General features: G+C 56.5%; 1 protein-coding gene across 1 annotated transcript; it reads right to left on the bottom strand.

The window, feature by feature from the left end:
* Positions 1-27368, bottom strand: MMEL1 (membrane metalloendopeptidase like 1). The gene is made up of 22 exons (XM_081817326.1): positions 26875-27368; positions 16448-16525; positions 15696-15755; positions 14557-14718; positions 14207-14287; positions 13026-13121; positions 12510-12628; positions 11881-11946; positions 10376-10510; positions 10186-10275; positions 6804-6940; positions 6344-6437; positions 4943-5071; positions 4357-4455; positions 3881-3964; positions 3427-3530; positions 3079-3137; positions 2531-2650; positions 1516-1649; positions 1338-1403; positions 674-769; positions 1-270 (listed from the first exon to the last, which is right to left on the bottom strand). The coding sequence occupies exons 1-22, from the start codon at positions 27029-27031 to the stop codon at positions 1-3; spliced, it is 2436 nt and encodes an 811-aa protein (XP_081673452.1). The 5' UTR covers positions 27032-27368.

Consider the following 27368-nt stretch of genomic DNA (forward strand, 5'->3'; position numbering starts at 1 on the left):
CTACCAGACGCGGCAGCGCTCGTGCGGGTGCATGTGGGTGCCCTCGGCGCAGTGGAAGGCGTCCGCAAAGGCCCCCAGGTTCTGCAGCGAGCCCAGCACCCTGAGGGCGACCAGGGGGGCCTGACCAGCTTCCCTGGGTGCGCGGGGTGGGGGGAGGGGGGCTGCCCGCGGGGAGGAGGCAGGGGCTACTTGCCTGTACTTCAGGGGGCTGTGGACGTCGGTCTTGATGGACTGGATCGCAAACTCAGGCCGGTAGGACCCGCACCACACCTGTGGGCGCACGAGGGGCGTGGCTGCGGGACTGGGGGAAGGGCGGGCCTGGGGCGGGGGGGGGGGGGATGGGACGGAGGGATAAGGGGGGGCCCTGAGGGGATCCAGGCGTGGGTGGCCGGGACAGGCGTGTGGTCTCATTTCTTTCTAGGCACAAGGGAGTCCCCCCTGTCCCAGGCTGCCCCTTCTTGGGTATGGGGAGGGGAGCCCCAGCTCCATCTGAATCCTCCCGGGCTCCAACCCCTTGCCATCCTTTTTCTCTAAGAAGCTTTCCAGGCTGGTAAGTTCTGGTTCTGCCTGGCTTGCCTGCTCACTGCGCCCCTGTCAGCATCCCATAGTGGAGGCCCTTCAACGGGTTCCCAGGTGGCACGGCAGCAGGTGGGGTGGGGACTAGGGCTCCTACCTGGGCGTAGTTGATAAAGAACAGCTGGTCATAGCTCAGTTCCAGTCCTGGCAGCTGCTGGTCCTTGCCCCCTTCTGCCATCCACTTTAGGTAAGCCTGCAAGCGCCAAACAGGTGCTGGGCCCAGGCCTGCGCTCGCTCCCAGGGTCACACCAGCCCACAGGGACTCCAGAGTCCTCGGGTCCAGGAGAATGGAGGTCTGGCTCCATGGCCTACTCCTGGTGGAGGTCCTGCCTCTGCAGCTTAAGGTCCTTTGAGCACCCCCAGGGACGGTCACTCCTACCTGCCTCGCCCAGTGGTCATCTCAGTACTCCACTGTCTGGGCTCAGGCAGACGGCCACGCAGCACCCACCCAGAATGAGCTCCCGAGGCCCAGGGCCTGAGGCTGCAGGTGTAGGGGTGCTGCCGAGGCCGGTGGGTACGTGGTGAATGTCACTGTCTCACTTGGAGATGGGCAGTGGCTTCCCCAGAGGTCGAAGGCTCCGCTAAGGTCGGGGTAAAATGTGGGGAGGTGCCCACCCGCCCACGGCCCACCTGCCCACCCGGGGCCCTGCTGCCTCCCAGTACCCATGGAGGAGGGATCCAGGGTGCGCCTCGGCTTGGGCGGGGCACCGTCTCTGCCTCAACGAGCCGCCCGTCCTTGAGGGGCCCCTGCTCGGACCCACCTTGTATGCCTGCCGCACCCCTCCGTTGTCGGCGATGTTTTCCCCGAGTGTGCTGAAGCCGTTCACCTGCGCACAGGAGCCGGGATGGCAGGGCGGCCCAGGCTGCCCTGCCTCCCCCAGGGGCCAGGGCTGGGGTGCGGGTCCCTGGGGGTGGCGGTACAGCTAATGGCTGGCTCACATTCTGGTTGTCCGCCAGATCCCAGGAGTAGTTCCCGTACTGGTGGATCATGCACTCCGACTGCTTCCGGAAGTGCTGGGCCGAGAAGTTGCTCCACCAATCCAGCATGTTGCCATTCTTGTCGAAGTTCCGGCCTGGGCGGGCACAGGTGGGCTGCCCACATGGCCCTGCCTGCCCAGGGCCAGCCTCACCGCACATCCTTTCAGGAGCCCCAATACCTAGAGCTCGCGTGTGAGCGGGGAGCGGGCCCCTGAAGGGCACCGGCCTGCTTGAAGGGTCAGCACAATGTCACTGGGCTGCTCAGGCCTGGGAGAGGGGCTTGGTGGTCTCCCATGCCACCCCCGAGGTCAGGGCCTGGGGTGTCCGGTCTCAGGGTTTAATGACCCTTGTTGGGATATCCAAACTGTCTGGGGAGCACATGGTCCTGGGGGACGTGAGGCTGCCCTCAGAAGGTCCCAGTGGTCAAGCCCCGTGGGAAAGCCAGCCTTCCCGGATTGCAGTTGGAGCCCGTGTGCGTGGTCACAGGCCACGAGAGCTGGGCAGGGGTCCCCAGCCCACGCTGGGAGGTGGGAACGTCGGGTCAGCGTATCCCTGGGCTGGAGGATGCTGGCCGTCCTGGAATGACACCAGGCCAGACTCCAGGCCAGGCCAGGACCCGTGGGTTCAGAGCTACACGGGAAATGGAGTCACTGTCACCATGTCACAGGCCCAGGGGAGGAGAGTGGCCAGCGAGTGAGGTGGAGTCAGGGTCAGGCCCTTGTGCTCTCTCCTCCATGGCTCTGCGTAGAGCAAGAGGCCTGACCGGGGCCTACCGTTCAAGACCTGTCCTGCCGCCGTCGCTCCCCTGGGGACCTGGCAAGTCCTTCCCATGCCCTGGGCCTCAGTGTCCCCATCTGAATCAGGAAGGGGTTGGAGGGACAGTCCCCTCCCAGGACTGTGGCTCAGGGCAGAGGGGAGGGGTGTGTGGGTGTGTGACTTGGAGGCGTCGCTCTGACCCCCCACGCAGCCTCCCTACCGTTGTCGTCAAAGCCGTGAGTGATCTCATGCCCGATCACCATCCCAATGCCCCCGAAGTTCAAGGCCTGTGGCTGCTCCTTGCTGAAGAAAGGAGGCTGCAGGATCCCAGCGGGGAACACTGCACGGGGATGGGGTGGGGAACAGGCCCTGAGCGAGCGCACCTTCTGTGTGCCAGGTTGGGGTGGGCACCCCTGGGGCTCCTGCCATTGAACCCCGCAGCCCAGGAGGCAGGGCTCTGAACGGGCCCATGTTACAGAAAAGAAAGTCGAGGCCCCGGAGCCAAGAGGCCAGGGCCAGTGGGCAGCAGATCCCGCTCTTCCCACCATTCTCTGCTGCCTCGGGACAGGGGTGTGCGGCCCCATTCTCTAAGACCTCGCCCCACCGCTCACAAGGAGAGGAACGTCCCCGCAGGTGGGGTGATGGGTGGAGTTCCTACAGGTGGGGAGAGGTTCTCCCCTTCTGAGCACAGGCTGGAGGTGCCCCCTAGGAGGAAGGGGTGGAGGCTGCTGGAGGGGCTGGGGTCAGTCACCGAGGGGGCGAACGTACCTATCTGGTTTCGGTTTGGGGAGTAGAACGCATTAACCACGGCTGCCCCGATGATCCAGCTGTGATGAACAGGCCGGTCACCTGGAGCCCGTCTCTTGGAGCCCTCCCGACAGGCCCCCCTGCTGGCTGACCAAAGCCCACCCTTACTTAGGGTCACAAAGTGGCTGTGCCATGAGACCCTCGTTGCCCACAGCCAGGGCGAGGTCTGGGCAAACCAAAGATCCGAATCCTCCCTGAGCCCTGGGCCCCAAAGCAGAAGGCACAGCGGGGCTCTGAGTCGGACCGAGTGGCCTCTCCCAGCTGGCCCTGCGCTCAGCCCACTGGCTCCCACATGCCGTCCCCACTCACAGGTTCTGGTCCACTTTCTCCCGCAGCTTCTTGAGGCTCCGCTGGGCCCCAGCCTTGAGGTTCTGAAGACCATTTTCAAAGTACTTGTCCTCTGAGAAGTTCAGCTATGGGAGAGGGGCGGTCACCTCGGGTGTGCAGGCAAGGGAGGTCGAGAGTGGCTGGGGACTGGTCTTGGGACTGGCCAGGCAGTCCTGCGCAAGGCCAACAGGCTCTGGGTGCAGATGGGGGGTGGGGGGTGCTCTTGCTGGCTCTGGGCATTTATGCAACCTTAGTCTCCCCGTCTGTAACAGGTAACTCTGGAGCCGCCCACCCAGTGAGGGGCCAAGTTAGTGCCAGTGCCACCTGCCAGGGCACTGAAGGCTTACGGTTCACAGGGCTGGTTCAGGGGCAGATCGGGTTGGGGTGAGGAAGAGGGGAGGTTCTGGAGGGCCCCTGGGCCGGGGATGGGGCGCACATTGGAGTACTCCTCGTCCAGGTGCTTATTTCTCTCCTCCAGGATGTAGTCTGGGTACCCAATCTGCTCCCGGATGTTCATGGCCTAGGGAGGACATTGGGGCCAGTCTGTGCCTGCCCCACCGTGGGAATCCTGGCTCTGCCCCTCGCTTCACTGCCCGCCTGGCCGGCAGCCAGGGGTCTGATGGGGCGAGCCCTGGGCGGAGTGGCTCAGCTTCCAATTGTCACACTGGCCCAGAGGGACTTCTGCTCCGAGGCCATGGCCACCCCCACCCATTCCCAGGGGTGCTGGGGGGTCTCGCAGACTTGGCTTCTGGTCCTGCCTCTGCCCACAGCCCCTTTCTGAGCAAGCCACACCCAGCCTCAGTGTCTTCATCTCTGAAGCGGGTATGATGATGGTCACCCTCCCGTCCCCACGCTGGGGCTGCCCTCTCCCTGCAGGAAGCCCTGACCTGGGGGCTCCATCCGCCCACCCACCTTCTCCTGGGCCTTCTTCTTGGACACCTCGTCCATCCAGCCCAGCTCATCCAGGGTCTCCACGAACACCGCCCGCACCTTGTCGATGAGCTCTCTGACCTGGGGGGAGTGCATGACCTTTGTCCTGCATGACCAGCTTTGGGGTCTCTGCAAGGGTCTGGTCCAAAGCCCCGTCCCTGCTGTGGCATTGGGGTTGGGGATGAGGAATGATCCCCACCAGAACAGGGGTCCTGGCTGCAGGTCTTTCTCCTGGGTGGGCCTGGGGCCTGCCAATCCCTGGACTCACAGCCTGCGTGACCTGTCCCCTTTCCCAGACAGATCTGTAGGGTTGGGGGTGGGGCCTCTGGCCTCTCCATGTGAGGGGACTGGGCAAATGTGTGCTCCCAGAACCACTGAGCACACACGTGCGGCTGGGGGGCCCTCGGGGTTCCCACACCAGGAGCCAGGAGTCACCACGCGAGGTGTGGGGATGGGACCTGGGCCCCCACACACCGTGGGCCAGCGTCCCTGTGGGGAGGAAGCTCCTGGCCCTGGGCCATGGACCATGGACAGGGGTGCCGTAGCAGTCCAAGCGCAGAGCACCCACCGCGTCCTTGCTGTCTCCGGGGAAGGCCTCCCTGACGTAGAGGGAGCCCACAGCGCTCTCCATGTTGCTATTGACGTAGCTGACGCATTCCCGCCAGCGCACCTCCTCCACGGTCGTGCCGTACAGCACCTGTGGTGGCCGGTCAGCCATTCACTCACTCACTCATTGCTGCCTTTACCAACATCTGCTTCCCTGCCCTCGGCCTCAGGGTGCCCAGGAGCCAGTGCGGGACACGGGTGAACTCAGACTCCCCTCTGAGGGCTGGCCCTGGGTGTGGGCAGGACCGAGGGTGCAGTTTTCAGGGGAGGGCTCCCGACCCAGGCTCTGGGTTGCACCTTTACCCCAGGGCAGTGGTAGGGACCTACTCAGCCCTCGGTGCCTCCTTGTGCCCTGTTCTTGCCACCCTGGCCTGGCTGTCTGGCCGGATTCTGACCTCAAGGACTCCAGCCCCACCCCAAAGCACCGGCTGGTGTTGACTCTGGAGGTCCTGGGGGGCCATATCCAGCTCAGCTGCAAGCCACCAGCTCTCCGGGCCCCAGTTTTCCCATCACTAAAGTGGAGATGCTTTGTTAGTGTCTCCAACCTAACATGACAAGCTGGGGTCCCGACTTGCCCCGAACGGTTCTGCCATGTTTTCCTGATGCTGTGGAGGACCTCTGCCCATCCCATTTCTCTAGTGAAGAACCACAGAGTCCCCCTGACTCCCATGCCCCTCATTCCCCCATTTGTACCTCAACTCTCTGTTGTAGGCACCTCCATCTGCTGCTGATGCCCTGGTCCAACCTGTCACCCCACCTCGATGATGGCACCTGTCTCCACTCTGATTCCACGCCCCCTCTGATCATTGTCCCAGAACAGCCACCAACACCACCGGGCTTCCCAGTGGGTCCCCTGCTCTGCCCTGACTGCACCCCACCCCCAGAGCAGTCAGAATGACCACGCAAGCAGGACACCAGACTGTGGGTCCCACTCCTACAGCCTCAGCAGCTTTCAGGGCATGTGGAATCCATGCATCAGTCCCATGATTGCTGGCCCCCATCTCTCTCCCTGACCTCATCTCCTTCCTTTCTCTCATGTGGCCCTGGGGTGTCCCTGCCTTGAGAATCTGCCCCAGTCTTCTCATGTCTCAGGCATTCTCTCCTCATGGTCTCCAGTGTCACCTTCACAGAAAGGCTCTCTCTGTCCTGTCCCTTCCTCTGATGTCCTACTTGTTGCTTTTGAAAGAGCAGATCTCCAGTTTGTCGGCTGCCCCAAGAGGGCAGGTACCTCATTAGCCTCTTTCATGGCTCTGACCCCAGGGTGGACCTTGGTGTTTGGCCCACAGCAGGTGCTCAGTACCATAAACTGAGTGAATCAATGACAGGGCAGGGGCAGGAGCTGCCTCTGTGGGGTCTCACTCACCTTGCGGTAGTTTGTCCGTGCATCCTTGAATCGTTGGCTCAGGCTGCTAATGCGATCCAACACCAGGCGCCAGACTAGGTAGTTCTGTATGGTCCTGTGGGCAGGAGGCAGAGGGTGGGGTATAGAACAGGTGAGTGGTATATGCCTAGAGAGATTATTTGGCTTATGGGCCCTTGGTCAACAGGTTCTATGCCAAGCAGGGAGCTCACCGCAAGCAGGGTGGTGGAGAAAGCCTCTAGGACAACCCCAGATACAGCCTGTCTGCTCCTGGGTGCTTGAGATACCTCAAGGAGGGTTCATATCTCTCACTAAGGCTCTGTCGGCCACTAACATTTACCCACTCATGTCCCTCACTCCCAGAGTAAATGCCCTGGGGTCCTCTCCTGTGAGGAGAAGCTGCAGGGGCGGGGGGAAGGGGCAAGGATGCTTAAGCCTCTGGGGACCTTCTCTGGGTCCTCACCTGGCTGAGTAGACATCGATGATGTCTTCAAGGTTCTGGAGGTAGGGGATGCCGTAGACCACCACTTCTTCATCTGGCAGCAGTTTGATTTTGACAGAGGACAGCACAGATTGTATGAAGAGGGTCCAGTTAAACCCCTGGGGAAAGAGGGCATGGGGAGAGAGAGAGACAGAGAGGTAGACACAGCTCCTGGGCATCCAAGAAATCCAGCTCTAACCAAAGAATATTCAGAGAATAAGAGAGAAGGCACAGATGATCAGAATCAGGGGGAAGGGTGGGTGACATTAGCACAGAGCCTACAGACTGTGACAAGAGATTATGCCAATGTATTTAAAAACTTCAGTGTGGTAGAAAAATTCTTGAAAAAAACAAACAAACACAACTTAGCAAAATGACCAAAGAGTAGCAAATACAGTCTTGTATGTAATAAACTGATCTTTAATTTGAAATATTCCCACGTAGAAATTTCCAGACTCATCTGGCTATTCCAGTGGATGCTATCTGACATTTAAGGAAGGCATACTGCCAATCCTACTCAAATTTCCCAGAGAAGAGGAAGAGAAAACTCTTCTCAATTGGATTTGGGAAGCCAAGAATAACTTAATACCAAAATAAGGATATTACAAAGAAAGAAGGTAACAGGCTAGTCTCATTTATGATCACAGATACAAAAATTCTAAGGAAAATATTAGCAATTAGGATTTATCCACACCTATATAAAATGGATAATACATCACAGTCAAATTTGATTTATTCAAGCAATTCAAGTTTGGTGTAACATTTGAAAATTGAATCCTATAATTCACCGTGACAAGTGATAAAGCAGGAAGATCACATCTTAATTTTGATGGATGCAGAAAGAAAGGCATTTAGTAAATTTCACCATCTGTGCATAATAAAAACTCTTAGCAGACTAGAAATAGAAGGTAAATTCAATAATCTGATGAAGGGACTCTGCATACAACAGCAGCAACAACAGAAACAAACATGTCCACAGCAAATGTAAAAACGGTGAAATGTTGCAGGCTTTTCTCTTAGGAAGGAAACAAGATGTCCACTATCATGACATTAGCACTGCGCTGAGTGTCCCTGCCAGTTCAGTAAGACAAGTAAGTGAAATAAAATCAGTAAGAGTTCGAAAGGGAAGAAATAAAACTTACTGTTCACAAAGGACATGATTTCATGTGCATAAACTCTGAAAGGACCTACAGGTAAAGTATCAGAACTAGTAAGTGCACTGAGTAAAATTGCTGTGTATGAGGTCAGAATCTCTGTATGCTAGCAACAAAAAATACAAAGATATGTTACAAAATGAGGCCCTTCATAACAGTATAAAAAAACCAAATGGCTAATAATAAATCTGATGAAAGATATGTAAGGCATCTTAAGAGGACATTTCATACACTGCTGTTGGGGACAGCAACTCTGTACTCAGGGGAAAAGTTTTGGAGTTATCTGCCAAAGTTGAACATATGTGTGTTCTGTGACCTGGCCATCTCATTCCTAGGTAGATACCCAACAGAAGTGCATGCATGTGCACTCCAAAAGACATGCACTAGAATGAACATGACCACCTTATTCAGAAGAGTCCAGAATGTGATCTGACCCAGAAGTCTAACAAGAGTACAGCAGGGATGTAATGGTTGTGTGTTCTCAGAATGGATCATACAGCAGTCAGGATGAGTGAAAACTTGCCTGATGCCCAGTGAGATGGGGGGTATAATGACGGCGAGATGTAGTCTCACCTACAAAACGTAGGACGAGAGAAGCCCCGTGCAAGTGAGTCAACTTGTCTGGTTCTGATCGAATCTTGTGGTGGGAGAAGTCGGGGTGGTGGCTGTTTCAGGGGAGGGCAGGGGAAGGGCCATGAGGAGAGGTGTCCGTAGTGGTTCTGATCTGAGTAAGGGCTGTGTACACATGCTCACGTGGAGACAAGTCTACGCATTATAAAAGCGTCATGCACCAAATGTCCCAAAGCCTGGCTTCCAGAATGTTCCCCGGGGGCTGCTCCAGCGCCATCTCCATGGCATGGCGCCTGCACATCGGAGTTCTCTTTGTTCACTTCCCACACTTGGCACATTTGCAAATCCTGCTGGCTCTACCTTCCAAATAGATCCAGAGGCCACCCTCTCGCCACGTCTGCTGACACTTGTCCCCGCCTGTCACATGTCCTGCCTGGGCCATGCTGCAGGCTGGTCCTCAGTGTGAATCAAGTCTGTGCCCCAAGCCCCTCTCACACAGCATCAAGGCCAGTGCCCTGGAGGTCTGGCCCAGTCCACCCCATCACCTCCCGGGCCTTATCTGCCCTCCAGCGGCCTTGCGGCTCCTGCCTCAGGACCTGGGCCTTTGCTGCCCCCGTTTGGGCTGCGTGTCCCAGACGGCCCCTCCTCCACGACTTCTCTCGCACATCAGCTGCATGGTGTGGCCACTCCTGGCTGCCGCTGTCCCACCCCCTCCCTGCTTTCTGACACACCCTGCAGGTCCCGCTCTTTCTCGCTCCCGGCCTGCATGGTTCACAGATGCGGCCAGTGCCAGAATAGGGCCTGCCCCCCAAAGTGCCCGCTGGGGGGTGGGCCAGCTGTTGGGCTGGGTTGAGGGGGGTGGCCGCAGCAGGCCACCACTGGGAGCCAGTGCCAAGGAAAAGAGCAGGATCCAGGGACCATGGAGCCTTCTGGAACACCAGGTGCTATGAGCCTTGGGCAGAAGTCTCCCCGAATTTTCTGGTTCTGTTCTATGGCTCCAGACACTTGCATTTTCTGGTCAGGAGTTAGGAGCTTTGGTTTCTATCCCTACCGCCTGCCCTCTCCTCCCTCTGACTCTGGCTCCATCCCTGCTCAGGCCCTCTGCCCTCTGACTTTGGCTCTGTCCTCGCCCACCCTCTCTGCCTTTTGACTTGGGCCTTGGCTGTAAGGTTGGCGGTGGCTAGAACTGCACTTCTGCCCCTCCTACGGGGAGGCCGCTGGACAGGCTGGCTGCTCAGGGTGGTCAGCCGGCGGAGTTTGGGGTTGGGTGGGGTGCTCCCCTCTCTCTGGCTCTTCCCCTGCCCCCAGCCCCTGAGCATAAGTCCTGGCCAGCAGGGAGGGAGGGCCTGAGGGTGCGGCGGTGTGGGGCAGCCTTCAGTCTGGGGTGGGCATATCCGTGGGGCAGACTTGGGGACAGAGTGCCCTGCGTGGGGGTCTCCCTGGCTCTGGTTAATCAGCAAATCCTCTAGGCTTGTTTCCTGCTCAGAAAAGTGGGTTCATTGCTGCAGCCCCCTCATAGATGGGGGGCCCTGTGGCCCTGGACAGCCCAGTCGGCACCTGCTGTCCCAGGTGAGAACATCCCTGGTGGGCGTGCGTGGGCGTATATTTCCGAGGCTTAGCTGACCGAGGCGGGGACTCACCTTCAGGCCAAACTTGTTCTGGAGGTCCTCCAGGCTCATCCTATGGTACAGGGTGGTGACATCGTGCCTCTCCTCCTGGGGGGCCGTGGCCTGCACCGGGGGCCAGGTGGTCACGCTGGGACCGTGGGGGGCAGCCGGGGCCCATCCCCTGCCCCCCTTCGCCCCCGCCCCCGCCAGGCCACGGCCTCACGTTTGCCAGCTGCGTCTCCAGCTCCAGCACCTGCACCATGTCCTCCCGCACCAGGTAGCTGTTCTCCGGGAGGTTCATGTCTGCCCGCAGCATGGTGGCCACCGACATCATGAACTGCAGGTAGGCTTCCCGCACCTGGGCCAAAGGACGCAGAGTGGAGTCTGGCGGCCTCGGCCACCTTGGCTCCCATGGAGCTCTCTGTGGGGTGGGGGTGGGCGTATGACACGAAGCAGGCCCCCGGGAGGCTCGTGGGGCCAAGCTCAGCCAGCAGGCGGTGGCAGGGCCCCTGAGCACTGGGATGGGGCACTCCAGCCTGTCCACGCCCTCCAGGCCAGGGCCAGGGCCAGGGCCTCAGCTGCCCCTCACACTGCGGGACAAGCCTGCATGGGAGGTGCGAGCTGCAGGCGGGGTGGACCTGCGTCCTCACACCTGCGCACTCGGCTCCACGCTGAGGCCACGCCCAGCCAGCTCAGAGCTGCTCTCCCCGCTCCACCCCTTTCAGGCGTGCGACCCCAGGCCCCTGGGCTCCCACAGGACCAGAGACCCATTCTGTCCGTCTGATGGCAGCCTGTAAAGTGCTGGGCACACAGCAGATGCTTAATAAAGGTCCAGGGCCGGCCCTGGGCTGTCGGCTAGGCTGCCTTCTCCAGGCTTGCCTCAGCCCGAGGGTCAGGAAGTGGGTCTTGAGCATGGACGCCCCTCCTGGACTTTCTCCGTGCCCCATCCTGGAGGGGCGTCCCTCATAGCAGGTAGGGGCCACTGGGGCACCTCCTCCGGCCTGAGGCTCGGCCGTCGCTGCCAGCTCTGGTTCACACTGCTGGGCATGACCCCGTCCAGATGCTGTGTCTCTCTGCTGCCCAGTCTGGTTCTCTCAACTCCACTGCCCCACTCCCGGGCTCTTCCATCAGCCACGCCGGCTTTTCTCCTGGCTGGACCCATCACAGCCTAGCGCATAGCCCGCCTCCACCAGCGAGCCCACCATACTGCTTCCCCGCCGTGGGTCATTTCATAGCTTCTACCTGTCACAGACCGCTCCCTGGCTCTACCTTCTACCCTGCTCGCCTGGGTTTGGCTCCTAGTCTCCCTCCTCCCTTGATGCAGGAGCAGAATGGTTAAGGGAGCAGGCCTGGGCTCCGGTGGCCTGGGTTCAGATCCCAGCCGGCTCTACGCAGCAGACTAGCAGTGTGGACCGCAGCCCTGTGCTCCCGGACAGGCAGGCGGGGTGTGACCCTCGGGGCTATGGGCTGAGCTGAGCTTGTCCCCATATAGGCGCAGGGTGTTTGGGGACTGTCCCTTTGATGAGGCCGAAGGCCACGCTTAGCTTGTCCACAGGCCTCAGAGCCCCCTGCAGGCGCTCACAGAGGCTAGCTGTGGGCAGCGAGGGTCAACGGGTCACAAGGGGAAGCTGGATCACAGGTGGGCCCCGAAGTGACGGGTGGGCGGGCAGGGCAGAGGGGCAGGCAGGAAGTGCCAGGGGGAGGGGCCTGGGGGCCAGCTTGACTCACCTTCTGGTTGCTGCCCTCGTTGAAATAGTACTCTCGGGATGGCATGCCCAAGGTGGGCTGGTCTATCTGGAGACACAGAGGGTGTGAACCTGGGCAGGGAGCCGGGGATCCCCACAGCCTGGCTGACGAGGACAGCAGCTCTCTCCACTTCCCGTGAACTGTGCCCCGTGGAAACACGAGCTCCACCAGGACGGGCACCCGCTGGTGTGTGTGCAGGCATTGGTGTCCCAGCCCAGCTCTGCGAGTGATGGGCGGAGGGCCGCAGGGGCTGGACTGCAGGGCGGGCCGAGAGGTGGCCTCACGGCACCCTCGCCCTCCCAGAGTGGTGTGGCCTGGCTGTGGCCAGTGGTGGCTCTCTGAGGTCAGCCTTCCTGTCCTGGTGCCAGAGGCCCGGACAGGTGGCCCCGAGGACCGGCTCGGCACACGGGCCGGCTCCCCTGACCGGGACCTGGTTCCGCAGGCGGCCAGTGCCCCCGAGCAGGACGTGGACAGGAGCAGGGCTCTGGGGACACCCCCGGCGTTCCCCCGCTCCCCAGCCCCGGCCCCGGCCAGCTCCCCACTGCCCTGCAGGCGCCCCCAGCCAGGCAAGAGGGGCCCGGCCTACCCCGGCCCCCCGGCACAGCTCGTACGTAGATGATGTGGCGGCTGGAGTTCTGGTCGTCGTTCCAGATGAAGAGGTCGATGAGGACGCGCCTGTTGAACTGCGTGTTCATCACAGCCAGCTGCTGTTCCAGCTCCCACCTGGGGCCTGCGGAGTCAGCGCCTCAGGCTGGGGCCAGGCTGCGCTCCTGGGGGTCCCAGGCCAGGCCCTCGTCGGACACTGGGTCCCAGCCTGCTAGACCCCTGCCCCGCTCTTGGTGGCAAGCACACTTGTGGGTGCCCGGGGGCTGAGGGACACAAGGGACCCACTTCCCGAAAACGTGCCCAGGGAACAGCAGGGCCCGCGTGTGGGGCCTGCCATCCGCCTGTGCCCCCTGAGCCCGGGGTGCGGCGGGGGGAGGTGAGGACTCCCTAGGGCTCTGGAAGGGGGCCCACCAGCAGCTGGTACACACTTGCCAGCAGGAGCCTGGAGGGCTCAGCTGCAGGAGCCCCAGGCGGTGTCGGCCTGTCTGCTGGGTGAGGCCGCCGCCAGGCCCTGGCCTTACCTACGCTCTCGTTCCACTTCTCCATGGTCACCGGCCAGCCTCCCATCACCTCCAGGATGTCCAGCAGGGGCTGCGAGTCTCGTTTCTCTATCACACCTGAGAGGAGAGCAGGGGTCACTGGCCCAGACGCGCAGTGGGTGTGCACCTTCCCACAGACCCGCGGGGACCGCCCCTGTCACCCGGTGTGGCGCCGGATGCAGAGGAGCCTGACGGATGCAGCTGTGACAGGCGCCTGGGGCTCGGCGAAAGCAGATGGGCGGGCAGGCCAAGGGGCGTGGGAGGGGGACAGGCGATCAGGTGCCGGGTGAGCCAGCCTGAGGGAGGCCCTGCGGCCCAGGAGTGCTCCAGGAGGTGCCCCATGCGCGGCCCTGGGCGCTCTGGCCTGGGTGGGGGAGCTCCAGCATCACGGCCGACAGAACAACTTCCCCAGGGCAGCGATGGTTTGACAGGGACCTTGGGAGCTTCTGTCACAAATAAGGTGAAGGTGGGGACACAGGGGCCTATGGGCTGGCCAGGTGATGTCCCCTCACTCTGGCTTGCCTTTGGCAGCAGTCCTATAAGGCTGGCTTAGCCAGAGCCCCCTCAACCCAATTTCCCCTTCTAGTAATCTTCTGTCCACCGACCCCATCCTGCCCCTGGGCTAGAAATCCCCCCCCGCTCTTTCCCCTGTGGAAAATCCCACTGCAGTGGGCCCTGCACCCGTCAGAACGCCCTGAATAAAGTCTGCCTCACCGTCCTTCACAAGTGTCGTGCTAATTCTTTGACAGTGTGCGTGTGCATGCATGCACATGCACACACATGTCCATCACACACACACGTCCATGCACACGCACATCCACATGCGTGCACACATGTCCACGTGCACACATTCACACACAACACATATGCACATACACACATATCCACGTGCCTGCACACACACACACGTCCATGTGCATGCTCGTGCACCTTCCCTGGGGCTTCTAGGTGGGCCCCTCATCATTTTCCTCCTGCCTGGACAGGGTGGCCCCAGGCTGGGGTCAGGATATAGATAGGGTCACAGGCAGCTGGTAGCAAGGCCATGTCCCCAGGGGAGCCTTGACCCAGTGGTCTGGTGAGGGCACAGCCCCTCTGGCATGAGTCCATGCTGTGCTGCAGGGGCTGTGGGTCCCAGAGCCTCCCGCCAGCCCTCTGCCACTCACTCTCGTTCATGCAGGAGCGGTACAGCATCTTGGCCTTCTGCACAGCTGGCCTGTCCTTGGTGGTGGAATTCTCCAGCACCCCTGTGGGCAGAGGAGGAAGCTAGACAGAGGCCTGAGGCGGCTGTGGGGAGAGCCAGGTCAAAGGTCCCAGTGCCCCGACCCCATTCAGTGAGAGGTGGTCCCTCTGCCCCTGCCGGGCCTTTATTCCAGGGGAGTTCTCCTCCCCTGTGCCCTGCCCTGTGACCACAGAGGGCCCAGCAACCCGTCCCGCTGGCCCCATGGCCACCCTAGAGTGGGACAGACGCAGAGCCTCACCCCAGCTCCACTCCCAAGGTCGCAGCTGCTCTCACCTTTGAGGATGACCTCCAGCTCATCTCGAAGGATGTCAAAGACGCTGTATCGGGAGTTGGTCTCGGGGATCACGTGGCGCCGCAGCCAGCCTCCGCAAGCGTACTGGTAGAAGTCGTCACAGGGTTCCCTGGATGGGTCCATGTTCTGGAGGATCCTGGCGGCTGCTCATGGAGACGGGTGGAGAGGGAGAGGGGCACCCAGTTATGGGCAGCCGAGGGACAGTTGGATATCCGATCATGGCTGTGTGCCCTTGGGGAGTGTCAGTCACCCTCCCCGAGGCTCGGCGTGGTTGGATTCAAGCTCTACAGCTATGACTTATTAGCCACATGACCTGAAACCACGTGACCTTTCTGCCCTTCATGTGCAAACCTGGGATGCCTGCAGTCCGGGCTCCCAGGAGGTGCTCTGCTGGGGGCCCTGCCCCTGGAGCCCCCTTACTCGCCAGTGTGTCTGTGGGGGAGAGGGGGCTCTTACCCACCACTTGGGGTTTGTCTGCTGTTAGAGGAGAGGGCTTGGCCCCTAGCACCCCGAGTGTGCAGCATCAGTGGGGTCCGGGGTTCCCTGCTGAAGGCTCTCAGCTGAGACAGCCAGGCTGGATTCCCCCCTGTGGCCCCCCCACCCTGGGACCCTCCCTCGCCTTCTGTCCCACTTGGCTGGGGCCTGGCAGGAAGCACCAGCTCGAATGCCTGTCCATGCCCCCAATGTGGGCAGAAAAATCTCATTTCTGAGTTTTCACCGGCATTTCTTCAGGCCATTTTCACTCTTTTCAGTCTGCAAATGGCAGCATATGGACCCCAATTTTAAGACAAATTCGTGGGAGGAAACTTGTACGTTCATGTGACCTTTCTTTCTGTAACTGCAGGAAAACCCAGGCCCAGCACTACCTTCCTCCCTATCACCGGGGCCTCGGCGGGGGCAGGGCGGCTTCCTGGGGGGCGCGGGGATGGGAAGCGGGAGTGCACCTATTTTCCTTGCCCACCACAGAAGTCCCACCTGCAGGCGGGGCCAGGCTCTGCTTGCCAGCCCCCGTGCCACATCTTGAGGTGGCTCCCGTTGGCCTCAAGGGGCCCTGTGGCAGCCTCACGGGAGCCCCCTCGCCCCGGGCAGGGCTGTCGAAGGTGCGGGGAAGGGGGCTTACCTGCTATTACACAGCCCGGACTGGTGCAGATATCGCCCATCTCCTTGGGCCGTTGGATGGCTGTGGGCAAGACGCGGTGTGAGCAAGTGGGGAGGTGGAGCGGGACGGGGTGTAGGGAGCATCAGTCTGCTGGGGCGGGCGGGACCAGGCTTCAAACCACCCCCAGCCCCCAGGGATAGTCCAACCTGGGGCGCTGAGTCTTCCCTAGGTGGCCCGGGACTGGGGCCTTGAGTGAGGGTGAGCCTCATGCTGGCTTGAGCCCTGCTGTGACCTGGGAGCCTCTTTATACCCTCTGCCTCCACTGACCCCCATAGCTGCCCTGGGTCCCCAGGACAGCAGCTGGCCATTCTGCCCTCCTGCCTGTATGCCAGCCAGTTCTCGCCCATCACCTCCTCCAGGCAGCCTGCCTGTGTTGTTCATCTCTGCACACTATGCCCCCCCCCAACCCTCTATCTGGCACTAGCTGGTTGTATAAAGGTGTGCCTGCCTGGTCTTGGGGATGGCGCCCCAAGCCTGGGGGGTAGTGTAACTCATGCTGGCTTCCTGGAGCCCAGGGAACATCCTGTGTCTAGCAAGTGCTCGTTGCTGTATCCCTGCCCTGTCCTGTCTTTCTATGGGACTCTGGGGGCCCCGGGGCAGGGCCCCACTCCCCAGCTGCACACCCTAGGCTGCCATGAGTTGCCCAGCCCACAGGAGGCCCAGTTTACAGCCCACCTGCTCGGGCCGTGTTTTGATAGGGAAGGCAAAGCTACCTCGGGGTTTTCGTTTTACAATGGTCTTCTCTTCCTTTGAGAAGCAAAGCCGGCTAGGAAAGAGTGTCAGCTGCTTCCCTGGGGAGAAACACAGCACTCAGCTCTCTGCCTCCAGCCCCTCCTGGGACACCTTGGGGCTTGCTTGGGGACAGCCCTGGCATTTTCCTGCAGTGCTGGGGTCCAGGGTGCTCTGGGGCCTGCCTGCCTCCCTGTAGCCGGGCCTGGTCACCAGGGTCACCCAGCAGAACTTATCTCTGAGTGGGAGGGGGAAGGGGCCCCACGGGCTTGCCCACCCCATTGCTCTCCAGACCCAACCCACCCAGCCCCACCCCTATCTGCCAGGGCCCAGAGGGTTCCTGAGGCGGGACCTCTTTCTCCTCTGACTTCCTCTTCTAGCTTGGGGTCATGGGCTACACCATGCAAGGTGGCAGTTCCTGGGGTCCTACCAAGGCAGGAACAACAGGTTCATTTACCAGGAAAGGATGTTACTTTCACTTTCTGACCCACTGGCCACCTTCCCTCCATCCCTCCTCTGCATAGGATGGGGGCATTGTCTGGTCAGCTTCGGGATCTTCCGGGTGGTTGTCAATTCTACCCGGAGTGGGGGTGGGGAAGGGGGAGGTGGAGGGACAGGGGAGAGGCAGGTCGAGGGAGAGGGCATGCCAGGCCTAGCTACCTACAGACCTGGCTTGTGGCTGATTTTCCCCACTAGGGAGGCACATGGACACCTGGCGGGAAGGAGGAAACAGGGCCTTGTGCAGGTCAGAGACTGCAGAGGGTGCAGGGAGCTCCCCAAACTTTGGGAGTTGGAAGGAATGCTTATGAAACACGGGGTCTGGGGTGGGTGGGCAGAGGCATTTCTCCCCCACTTGTTGCTGCTGCCCTCCCCATCCACCCTTTGTTCATCCATCCGTCCAACGTTTGTTGGTTTATTACAAGCCAGCCCCAGTGCCAGGCCCTGAATATTCAGATATGAGTACGACCCTGGCCCTGCCTCAGGGAGCCCCAGCCCGGTGGACACAGGAGAACAGTGCTGATCGCAACCAGAAATGATGTGGTCTGTGGGTGCCAGGGCATGGCTGTCCCACGGGTATTTGTCAGGCTCATTAACCCAGAGCCCTGGGACAAGAACTAGCCCTTGGACCCCAAAGGGCTGCCCCCTCAGGGACAGTGACGAGGAGGAGAAAGGATTTTTGCTTCTGATCAGGACGAAGAAAGTTGGAGGCAACCGTGGCTCCCTCCCAGTGAGGAGGAGAACAAGCTGCAAATGCAAGAACATGGGGGTTTGCTGAGATCTGTTAGAGAGCTGTGGGCAGGAAACCTACAGAGCCAGATTCCAGACAGGGAGGTGCCCTCCCCAGAGAGAGGGGCCTGCGGCAGCCTTCCCCTGGGCGCCAGGGCTCGAAGCTGGAGGAGCCTGTGAGCTGGCATGCCAGGGATGGGGTTCCACATGGCACACCCACAATCAGGTCCTCCCCTCGCCCCCGAGGGGACGGGCAGGGCAAGACAGCCGAGAGAAATCCCCCCACAAGAAGAAGTAGACAAATGTGACCCATCATCAGAAAAACCCAAGATAGTCCAAAGACGTGGACTCAGGTGAACAGATGTCAGTCAGCAGCCAAAATCTTTAGTGGTTATGATAATTCAGTTAAAGGGTCTGGTACAGAAGATGGGAAGCGGATGTAGGTATGTGGTGAATGTCACCAGAGAAATGGAAATGGTAAGAAAGAACTGAAGTGAAGGATTGGTTTTATAGGCTTCACAACACATTGAACCTGCACAAGAAAGAACCGATGTCAACATGGGTGATCCAGACCATGGCACGAAGGAAAAAGACAAAACAGACGGAACAGAGGAAAACATCCCCAAATCCCCAAATGGTGCAGCCACCCCGAAAGCCAGTGTGGGAGGTTCTTACAGAACCAAACACAGTCTTATAATATGATCCTGCAATTCCACTCCTAAGTGTTTCCCCAACTGGTTCAAAAAGTTACATCCACACAAAAACCTGAATGTGAATTTTATAGCAGCTTTTTTGTCTGCAATTCCAAAAAACTAGAAGCAACCATGATGTCCTTCAATGGAGGAATGAATAAGTAAACTGTATTACATCCATACAATGGCATTATTATTGAGCTATAAAAAGAAGTAAGCTATCAAGCCACAAAGAGATGAATGGATAAATCCTATGAGTATATTATTAAGTGCAGAAGCCATCCGAAAAACCTGCATACAGCATAATTCCAATTAGATGACATTTTGAAAGAGCAACCACAGAGGTGGTAAACAATGATCACCAGGTGTTTGGCAGGGGTGCAGAGTAGGGGTGGTGGATACAGAACAGGGGGAGCACAAGGGGTAGATGAGCCTGGAACATCTCAAAAAGCTAGAAAGCAAGAAAGTGCTACCCTCCCCTCCAATATCCCGAAGCTACAGTGATGGGGGGTAGGTTGGAGGGGCACAGAAGCCACCTGACAGAGCCCCCAATGGCCTAAATTGGAACAATTTGAACAACAAAATAAATTAGTATTGGATTATAATCCAAAGTATAAAATAAATATTCATGAGTCCATGCCGACATAAATAAATCATTGAATAAATAAATAAATGGGGGAAATAGATTCCCCATACAGAATTCCAAATAGTGTATGTAGGTGCCCCACCTCTATGGACGTGGATTCTAACTCCCCACCCCTTGGGTGTGGGATGCCCATGGTGGCTTCCTTTTGAAGGGGACAGTATGGAAAGTGGGAGGAAAGTGGAGAAACCTAATGAATGCTACGTGCTCAGGTCACGTGATCGTGGTCAGCAGCGGTGAGGAGTCACTGGAAGTATGTCCCCCTGATTTATGGGCTTCCTCCCCAAAACACATCACCCCAGTCCAATTATGAGAAAGACATCAGACAAGTCCCACCTGAGGGACATTCTACAAAATACGAAGCCAGGACCCCTCAAAACTGTCAAGATCATAAACAAGGGAAGGCTGAGAAACCATCACGGCCGAGAGTAGTCTAAGGAAATTTGATGAATAATGTCACGTGGCATCCTGTAGGACCCTGGGACAGAACAAGGCATGAGGGAAGAACAGAGGAAATCTGAACAAAGTATAGCCTTAGTTAATAGTTAGATAGCAATGTTGGGTCACTACTTGCAACAATGTATCCTAGTGAGTAGAGTAGAAGGTTAACAGGGAAAGTTGGCAAGGCCCATATGGTGCACTGCACTATCTTTGTAATAGTTCCGTGAACCCAGAGCTGTTCTAAGAAATTTTTAAATTACTTTTAAAACAACTGGAACACAGGATCTAGGACCTGTGGGACTTTATTATTATTATTATTATTATTATTATTATTATTATTGCGGGGGAGGAGCGGAGGGAGAGGGAGAGAGAATGTTAAGCAGGCTCTATGCCCAGTGCAGAACCTGACATGGGGCTCGATCTCACGACCCTGAGATCATGACCTGAGCTGAAATCAAGAGTGGGACACTTAACTGACTGAGCCACCCAGGCACCCCAATTATTAACTGGCAAACAAAACGGCAAGGACATTTTGACTCACAGGTTGAATAAAAATGAAGCTTCCTTTAATGCTAAAAAAGGACCAACAGGAAAGGCAGCAAACAGACCCCAAGAAGGATGTTCTCCTCCTTCATAATTCCAGACGGGAGCAGCTTTCCTTAACACCCAACTGACATAGAATCCACTCTTTGTTGTTTTATATTTGCTCACATAACTTCTGTAATATGTGAATTATTTTCACATAGACTACATTAAAAAATATTTTGGAAAAAAAGTTTTTTGACATTTTTGTCTGTAACTTTTGCTCTTCTAAAGGTTGGCCTTGATTTGAATGATTTATGTTCCCTCTCTCTGTCTCTTCTTCCTCTCTCTCTCTCAAAAACGAAGGCCACAGAAATCTTAGATGGGTGGAAAATAGTCCTCCTCCCTGGAGAACGCGTGATCATGGGCTGGTTGTCATGCAGCTGTGGGTACGAGTTCACAGGACCATGTGGCCAAGGAAACCTCAAGCTGAGACACTTATTTTAAGCAGGCCCAGGCTGGTGGCCTCCCCAGGTGCTTGGTGGAAACAAACACACATGTTCTCTGGAGGGCAACTTCTCGGCCTGAGAGACACAGGGTCCCCACAGATGAAACCAGTGTGAGCATGGATTCATGCTGATGCAAAGATAAGCTTCCACGGGTGTGCAAAACAGACACAGAACTATGATCCCCAAGGATTTTCTATCTGGGGACTCTCCGATCCCAAAGGTGTAGGGCATGATGGACCCCAAATCTCGACTCCTCTCTGCCCCATGCCTTTGCTGGAGGACACCTTCTCCCTCTCTTGTCTGTGGGTTGACTGCACAGCTTGCTTTGGCCACAGAATGAGGAGGAAATGATGCTATGGGACGCTATTCCTGCTCTGGGTCTGGACCCCAGGAGGCCTGTGTGCTTTCCGCTGTCCTCTTAGACTTGTGCCGGGAGAGGCTCCTTCCTGCCCAGGCCTGCTTGCTGGTGCTCGTGGGGGGTATAGTTCATGTGGAATGGAGTCGCCCTGCGAGCCCGAGCCGGGTCAGCTGACCCCCGGCACGGCTGTGTGCCCGCATGTCCCCGTAAATGAGGGCTGTTCTAATCCCCGGGCAGTGTGTTAGGCAGCAACACCTCACTGGCGCAGAAAATAGTCCAAGTATGTTTGAAGAAGCAAAAGAAAACATTGAAAACCAGGTCATGAAACATTTAAAAAGAATCAGTTTTTGAGAGAATAAATTGTCAATTCTAGAAACACAAAAGAATGTAGTTGCTGAGATTAAATTTTTTTAAGGATTTCATTTACTTATTTTTTTAGAGAGATTGAGAGAGAGAGAGAGCACACGTGAATGGGGGGAGGAGTGGAGGAGGGGGGAGAGGGAGGGAGAAAGACTCTCAAGCAGACTCTGTGCTCAGCACGGAGTCCAGTGCGGGGCTTGATCACACAACCCTGAGATCATGACCTGAGCTGAAACCAAGAGTTGGATGCTCAACCGACTGATCCACACAGGTACCCCCACTGAGATTAAATTAAAAAAAAATCCAAAATGGATTTTTTCCCCTGAGCTGCAGTTTATTTTGCTGATTGAAACCTGAGTGAGAGCATGCCACTCTAATTATGGGGTTTCATCTGAACCTCGACTGCACTGCAGTACAGAAATATTCAGATATATTTTTGGAGAATTGACATCTTGCAAAACACAAGCAACATTTTAATTCGTATATGAGAAAAGGCAGTGTCCTAAAGTGTATGTGTTCCAAGTTATTGCAGGTTTTTTGGGGGGAAGAATTTCTGCAGAAAGAACACAGGTGAAGAGAGGTTTAGTGAGCTGGAATGTAGTTCAGAGTAATTGACCCAGAATGCGGGACGAAGTCAGAGAGGGAAACTCTCCAGAGACACAGAGGATGGAGGGGGGGAGGATCGAGGACACATGGAATCAGAATTTTAGAACGGGAGAAGAGAGGCCATGTGGGAGACACAATATTCAGAAATATAATGTACAACTTCCCACAATAAATACATGGTGTCAAGGCTGAGATTTGGGGATCACAACCTCTCCAAAGCAGAATGAACAACACAGATTTTCACAGTTCGATGTCTCAAGGGTAAAAGTGAAACATACCAAAGACAAAGAAAAGACAGCTCAGAGGGAAGGGAAGTTCACCTGATGAAGAATGACAGTTAGATGGGCCCAGATTTCTGGACAGTGGCAACGGAAGCCAGACCGTGAGACAGAATCTTCAAGCCACCAAGGGAGAATTAGGCTCAGATGTATTTCACCAGTTAAACTATTAATGAAGGATGGGTACTAAATGAAGTTATTTTCAAATAAGCAAAAAATAAGTGTGAAAAACTTTTAAAGCAGTGCTCTCCAAACCTGCCTGATCATGAGAGATGCCTCATGGGCTCGTCCTGTACAGATTTCTAGGTCACACCAGGGTGGAGGCCTGTTCTGGACTGACTGTGGCTCCACCCAGTTCACTGTTGAAGCCCTGACCACCAGTGGGATTGTGTGAGGAGGGACAAAGGTCAAATGAGGTCACAAGGGTAGGGTCCTGATCCTAAGAAGAGGTGAGACACTGAGCGCCATGTGAGGACACAGTGGGAAGGTGGCCACTACAAGCCCAGAAGACAGAGTCCTCCCCAGGAAATGACTTGGCTGGCACCTTGATCTTGAACTTCCAGCCTACAGTATTCTGTGATGGCGGCCTGAGCAGACTGAGACAGGGCCCAAGGTCTGGAGTTTTAACAATTGCCCCCAGTTATTCTGATTATCAGCAAGTTCAGCAAACACCGTCCTGAATCAGTGCTCCTCAACTTCAGCACAGATGAACAATATGGGAATTCAATGCAGATTCTAATCCAGGCCCCAAGCAGGCCCTGAGTCTCTGAATTTCTGACAAGCTCCCAGGTGAGGCTGACACTACTGGTCCACAAATCACACCTTGAATAGAAGCCTCCAAAAGTATGTACTTTGGAGAGAAGAAACAGTATTTCATAAGGACCACCTGAGATGGAAGAAAAATGATGAGCAAAGAAACTGATTAGGATGTGGGAAATCCAAAATTAACATCGACTGTATTAAATAACGCTGCTTATGTGCGGCAGATAAAAATAAGATAGAAACCAAGTGCTGCCCACAATAACATGGACAGGGTGGAGGAGGAGAAAAGTTGACCTGCTCTAAATGCTTGTATTTTTGGAAGAAATATGGAGGTCTTGATTCACTGAACACTTTATTAAGTTAAATATGCATACACAGATCTAAGGTAGAACAGTTCTGCTTTCTGCTTAGAATGTCAAAATCCATGACAGAATGTCATTCCCACCCCAACAGCAAGGAAAATCCAGATAATCTACAGACGTCGCAATTTCTCTGGACCCATCTAGGACCCGAGGTCAGAGGGCAACTAGGAAAACAGAGTTTCAGGGAGTGATGAACCCCTCTAAGCAGAAATGATACCATCTCCCCTTTGACAGGACCCAGGAGTGAGATAGTCACCACACAGGTGGGTAAGAAGAACTGAGATACAATTTTTATGTTGGAAGGACTTTTTCATTCAGGCCTGTAACCTTTTACAGGAGACAGCAAGTGTAACTACTTGTGTGATATTAGAAGCTGCTCACTTCTTAAGAATTATTTGGAGAAAAGATCAGAGAGGTTAGGAAAAGAACTTTAAGATCTAGAAATGTCATTTTGAATAGGCTCACATCGATAGGAATTAACAATAAGCGCTGTTGGTGAGCTATGAGTACTTTGCACTCGAGCTGCATCCCACAATTAACTAAAAATCTAAGGGAGCAAGAGGTTGGTATTTGAGATAGATAAAGACAGGCTTGTAATAAAATCTTTTGACAGAAAGAAAGGAAACCTCTTGAACAAGGCAGCTATTAATGATGAGGAAACCAGCTACTGGCAGAGAGCTCAGCTGTGAATAATATTCAGGAGAAATATTGTAAATGGTACCCGTGGCTTTACCCCAAAGCAAAGACGCATCTATATTGGGAGGGCAGGGCCTGGCTGGTGTAGGGAGCTAAATCTGCCTTCCCTTCAGCACGTCAATAACTGCCCTGGTGGTGGGTAAATGACAAAATCCACTATTTTGCTATCACATCTGATCATGAACAGCATGACAGACAAAGACATTTTTCTAAGTGTTATTGATGTATTAAATCATGGGCCCTCAAGTAAGCCTCTAATGTATATGCTATGCTATGTTCCATTTTACAGATAGGGAAACTGAGGCACAGAGGTATGAAGGAAACCTGCCAAGGTCACGCAGGTAGATTTGGGGGAGCTGGTATGCCTAGCCATGCCTGGGTGTTCACCACAACCTTATAACACCTCCTCACCATCCCACGGTGACAGTAAAAAAGGTTCAAAGTCAAGGCTTAGACACAGGAGGACACTTCAGTTCCAGGGTTGGCAATATTTTTCTGTAAAGGGCCAAGTAACCAATATTTTAGGCTTTATGGACCAGATACAGACCCTGTCTCACCTATTCAACTTAACTTGTAGCATGAAAATACCCATAGACAATACATGAATAAATGGGCACAGCTGTGTTCCAATAAAACTTTATTTACAAAACATGGGTCGCAGTTTGCTGGCCTCTGTGCTGGACAGTGGCTGTCGCTGCTCATGGGAGCAGGATTCCAGGGTGGGCTGTGCCTCCCACTGTAATTTCTATAAAAACTTTTGATGTTCTGAAAAGTGTTTGTCTATAACTTTTAAAATAATAACTATTAAAACAAAAAAATCTAAAATAACCCCTTAAAGGACAGTGTTCGAAAACTTGCAAGCTAGCTGAGGGAGAATAGAGAACAAAATAATAGTGGTAAGACGAGAGAAAAAAGAGGTGCGAGAAGCACAAAAGAGCACAATAGAAAAACCAGACATTCCAGTAATCATAGTGAATGCAAAGAGACTCAGTGCTGCAGGTAAGAGACAAGGACCCCAATCCAACTACGCACTGTTGCAAGAGACACAGCGAAAGCTAAAGACACAGAACGTTTGAAAGAAAAATGGGAGAAAACAGGCTAAGCAAATGGTCACAAATAGTTAGATTGGTATCAGACAAAACAATTTTAGGCAAACTGCATTAAGGTAGAAAGGGTCACTATGCAATGATAGGTCATGGAAGACATGCTAATTCTAGATTTGTATTCACATAACAACATGGTCTCAAAGTCGGCAAATTGCTGCTTGGCACAATTACGGGGAAAACCGGGAGTTCTCTAGCACAAGACTTAACACAGGAAAACCCCAGACAGAAGACTCGACTGATCTAAGGGATGTATCCGTATCTCCGACTTCATCTAAGAGTTAACGGTTGGGCGTCCTCCGCGAACTCTCACGGGTTATTGGCAGCACTGACCACGTGTTAGTCCTGAAGCGATTCAGTAAATACCGAGGAATCAGTATCCCATAAACCACGGCTTCTGACAACAATGCAGTTAATGCAGAAACCAAAAAAAAAAAAAAAAAAAAAAAGGGTAACTAGGAAGATCTCCATGCATCCGGATTTTAAAATAAAAAAGATTTCAAAATAAGTCATGAATCAATGAAAAAAATCATAGTGGAAAGGAGAAAGCGCTTAGAAATAAATGGTAATACTGCATATAAATCCTTCCACAGACTCAACAGAGCCTGAGGCTGAGATCAGCTTGGGGGGGGGTCACTTCTGGAGGTGGGGCATGGCGGTTCTGACTGAGGAGCCCCAGCAGAGACCCTATTTGTATTTAGGAGACCACAAGGAGAAGGCAGACTGGGTAGGGAGAGTCCCTCCTGTCTGGTGGTTCATGCTGCTCTGCATTACCTGGGAGAAGACAGGGGCCCTCTTGCACCCCACAGCTGGGGTGGGGGTAGGGGACCAGCCCTGTCCTCTGGAAGCCTCTAACCAAGGTGTTTCCAGCCCAGTGAGCCCTGAACAAAGGCTCCTTGAGGTCTGGGCTCCCCAAGCTCTCTGTGCAGCCAGCGGTCCTTCCCCTGACCCCTGCCCATGGAGCAGAGCCCCTCTACCCTGCAGGACACCCAGAGACCGAAGCAGCTGGCCGGGCACCTGCACAGGCTGGGAGCAGCCCTGGGCTGAGACGCCCAGCAATGGATGGATGGTCCACCTCAGCGCAGATGGCCCTGGCCAAGCCAGTGAGGGAATGTTCTAGGGACACAGGCTGTGGTGCCCCGCTGCTGAGAGTACCAGGAGGGCACCGCTCCTGAATCCTGTGCCCGCCGCGGCCCTGGGGAGGAGCGCACCGCAGCTGTGCCCCGTGAACACCGGCGTCCATGCCTGAAGTGGTGCCCGTGGGCAGCAGGGGGCGCAGCTTGCATGCACCTGAGCCCCGGCCATGCCCCCGACCCAAGACGGGGACAGCCCCTCCACGTCCACGCGGGGGTGGGGCAGGGGAGAGAGCAGAAGAGGCAGTGTCCCTGCAGAGCAGCCCTGGCCGCGCCCCCATCGCTCTGGGACCCAGGCTGACCCCTCCCACCATTTTGCAACAAGCGGAGCCGGTCTGGGAGGCCGCGACCTTCAGGGGGCGGGGGAGGAGCATCCCAGCAGGGCCTTCCCGCCCGGTAGCCGCCGCGGACACACGGTGAGCAGCGGGAAGGGGCGGGGGCGGGGCGTCCCCGGCAGGCTGCGAACTGCGGAGCGAGGTGTGGCTGCCCGCGGGAGGGGAGGGGGGGCACCTGCATCTCGGGAGTCCCGCAGGAGCCCGCGGGCGCCAGCCAGCCCTGGACAGAGCCTCCTGGAAGGGGCTGCGGGCACCCTGCCGCTCAGCGCCCAGGGCCGACCCGCCTGCCCCATTTGACAGGGCGGGCTCGTCAGGGCTCGTCAGGGTGGGCAGGCACGCAGGCCCGGGGGGGGGGGGGGGAGCGGCGGGGGCGTCTTCACTCACCTCTGCTGTGGGCGGCGTAGAGGAGGCCCAGGGCCACCAGGGCACCGGTCACCAGCACCAGCAGCAGCAGCAGCCCCCCCTCCAGGAAGCCTCGGTGCTTCTGCCCCGACCAGCCGGCAATCTCCACCATCCCTACTGGGCTTTCGGGCTTCCCCATCACCAAGTCTCTAGCCGGGGGAAAGTGCACAGCTGAGAAACCCCAAGGCCAAGGGCAGGGGCTGTGTGTGGCCAGGGTGGGGACACCAGGGTAGGGGAGACGCGTGTGGAGCCCCTGAGACCCTGCCCGAGGCCGGGAGGCCTGACGCTGGCTGGGGGCAGGTGCTGGTCCTTTGAGGATGTTCGCGGCTCCTCTCCCATTGCCAAGTCCACACCCGGCCCTCAGCCCGTGTCTCGGGCTGGCGGCACTGTCCCTGGGCCAGAGTCTCTGAGTGCCCGAGACACCGGTGAGGGGGGGCGGGTGCCCAGCATGCTGGCCACGGTGGCAGCCTCTTCCC

This window comes from Leptonychotes weddellii, chromosome 4 (genome assembly GCF_054177405.1).
Source record: "Leptonychotes weddellii isolate Sample4059 chromosome 4, ASM5417740v2, whole genome shotgun sequence".
Classification (NCBI taxonomy): domain Eukaryota; kingdom Metazoa; phylum Chordata; class Mammalia; order Carnivora; family Phocidae; genus Leptonychotes; species Leptonychotes weddellii.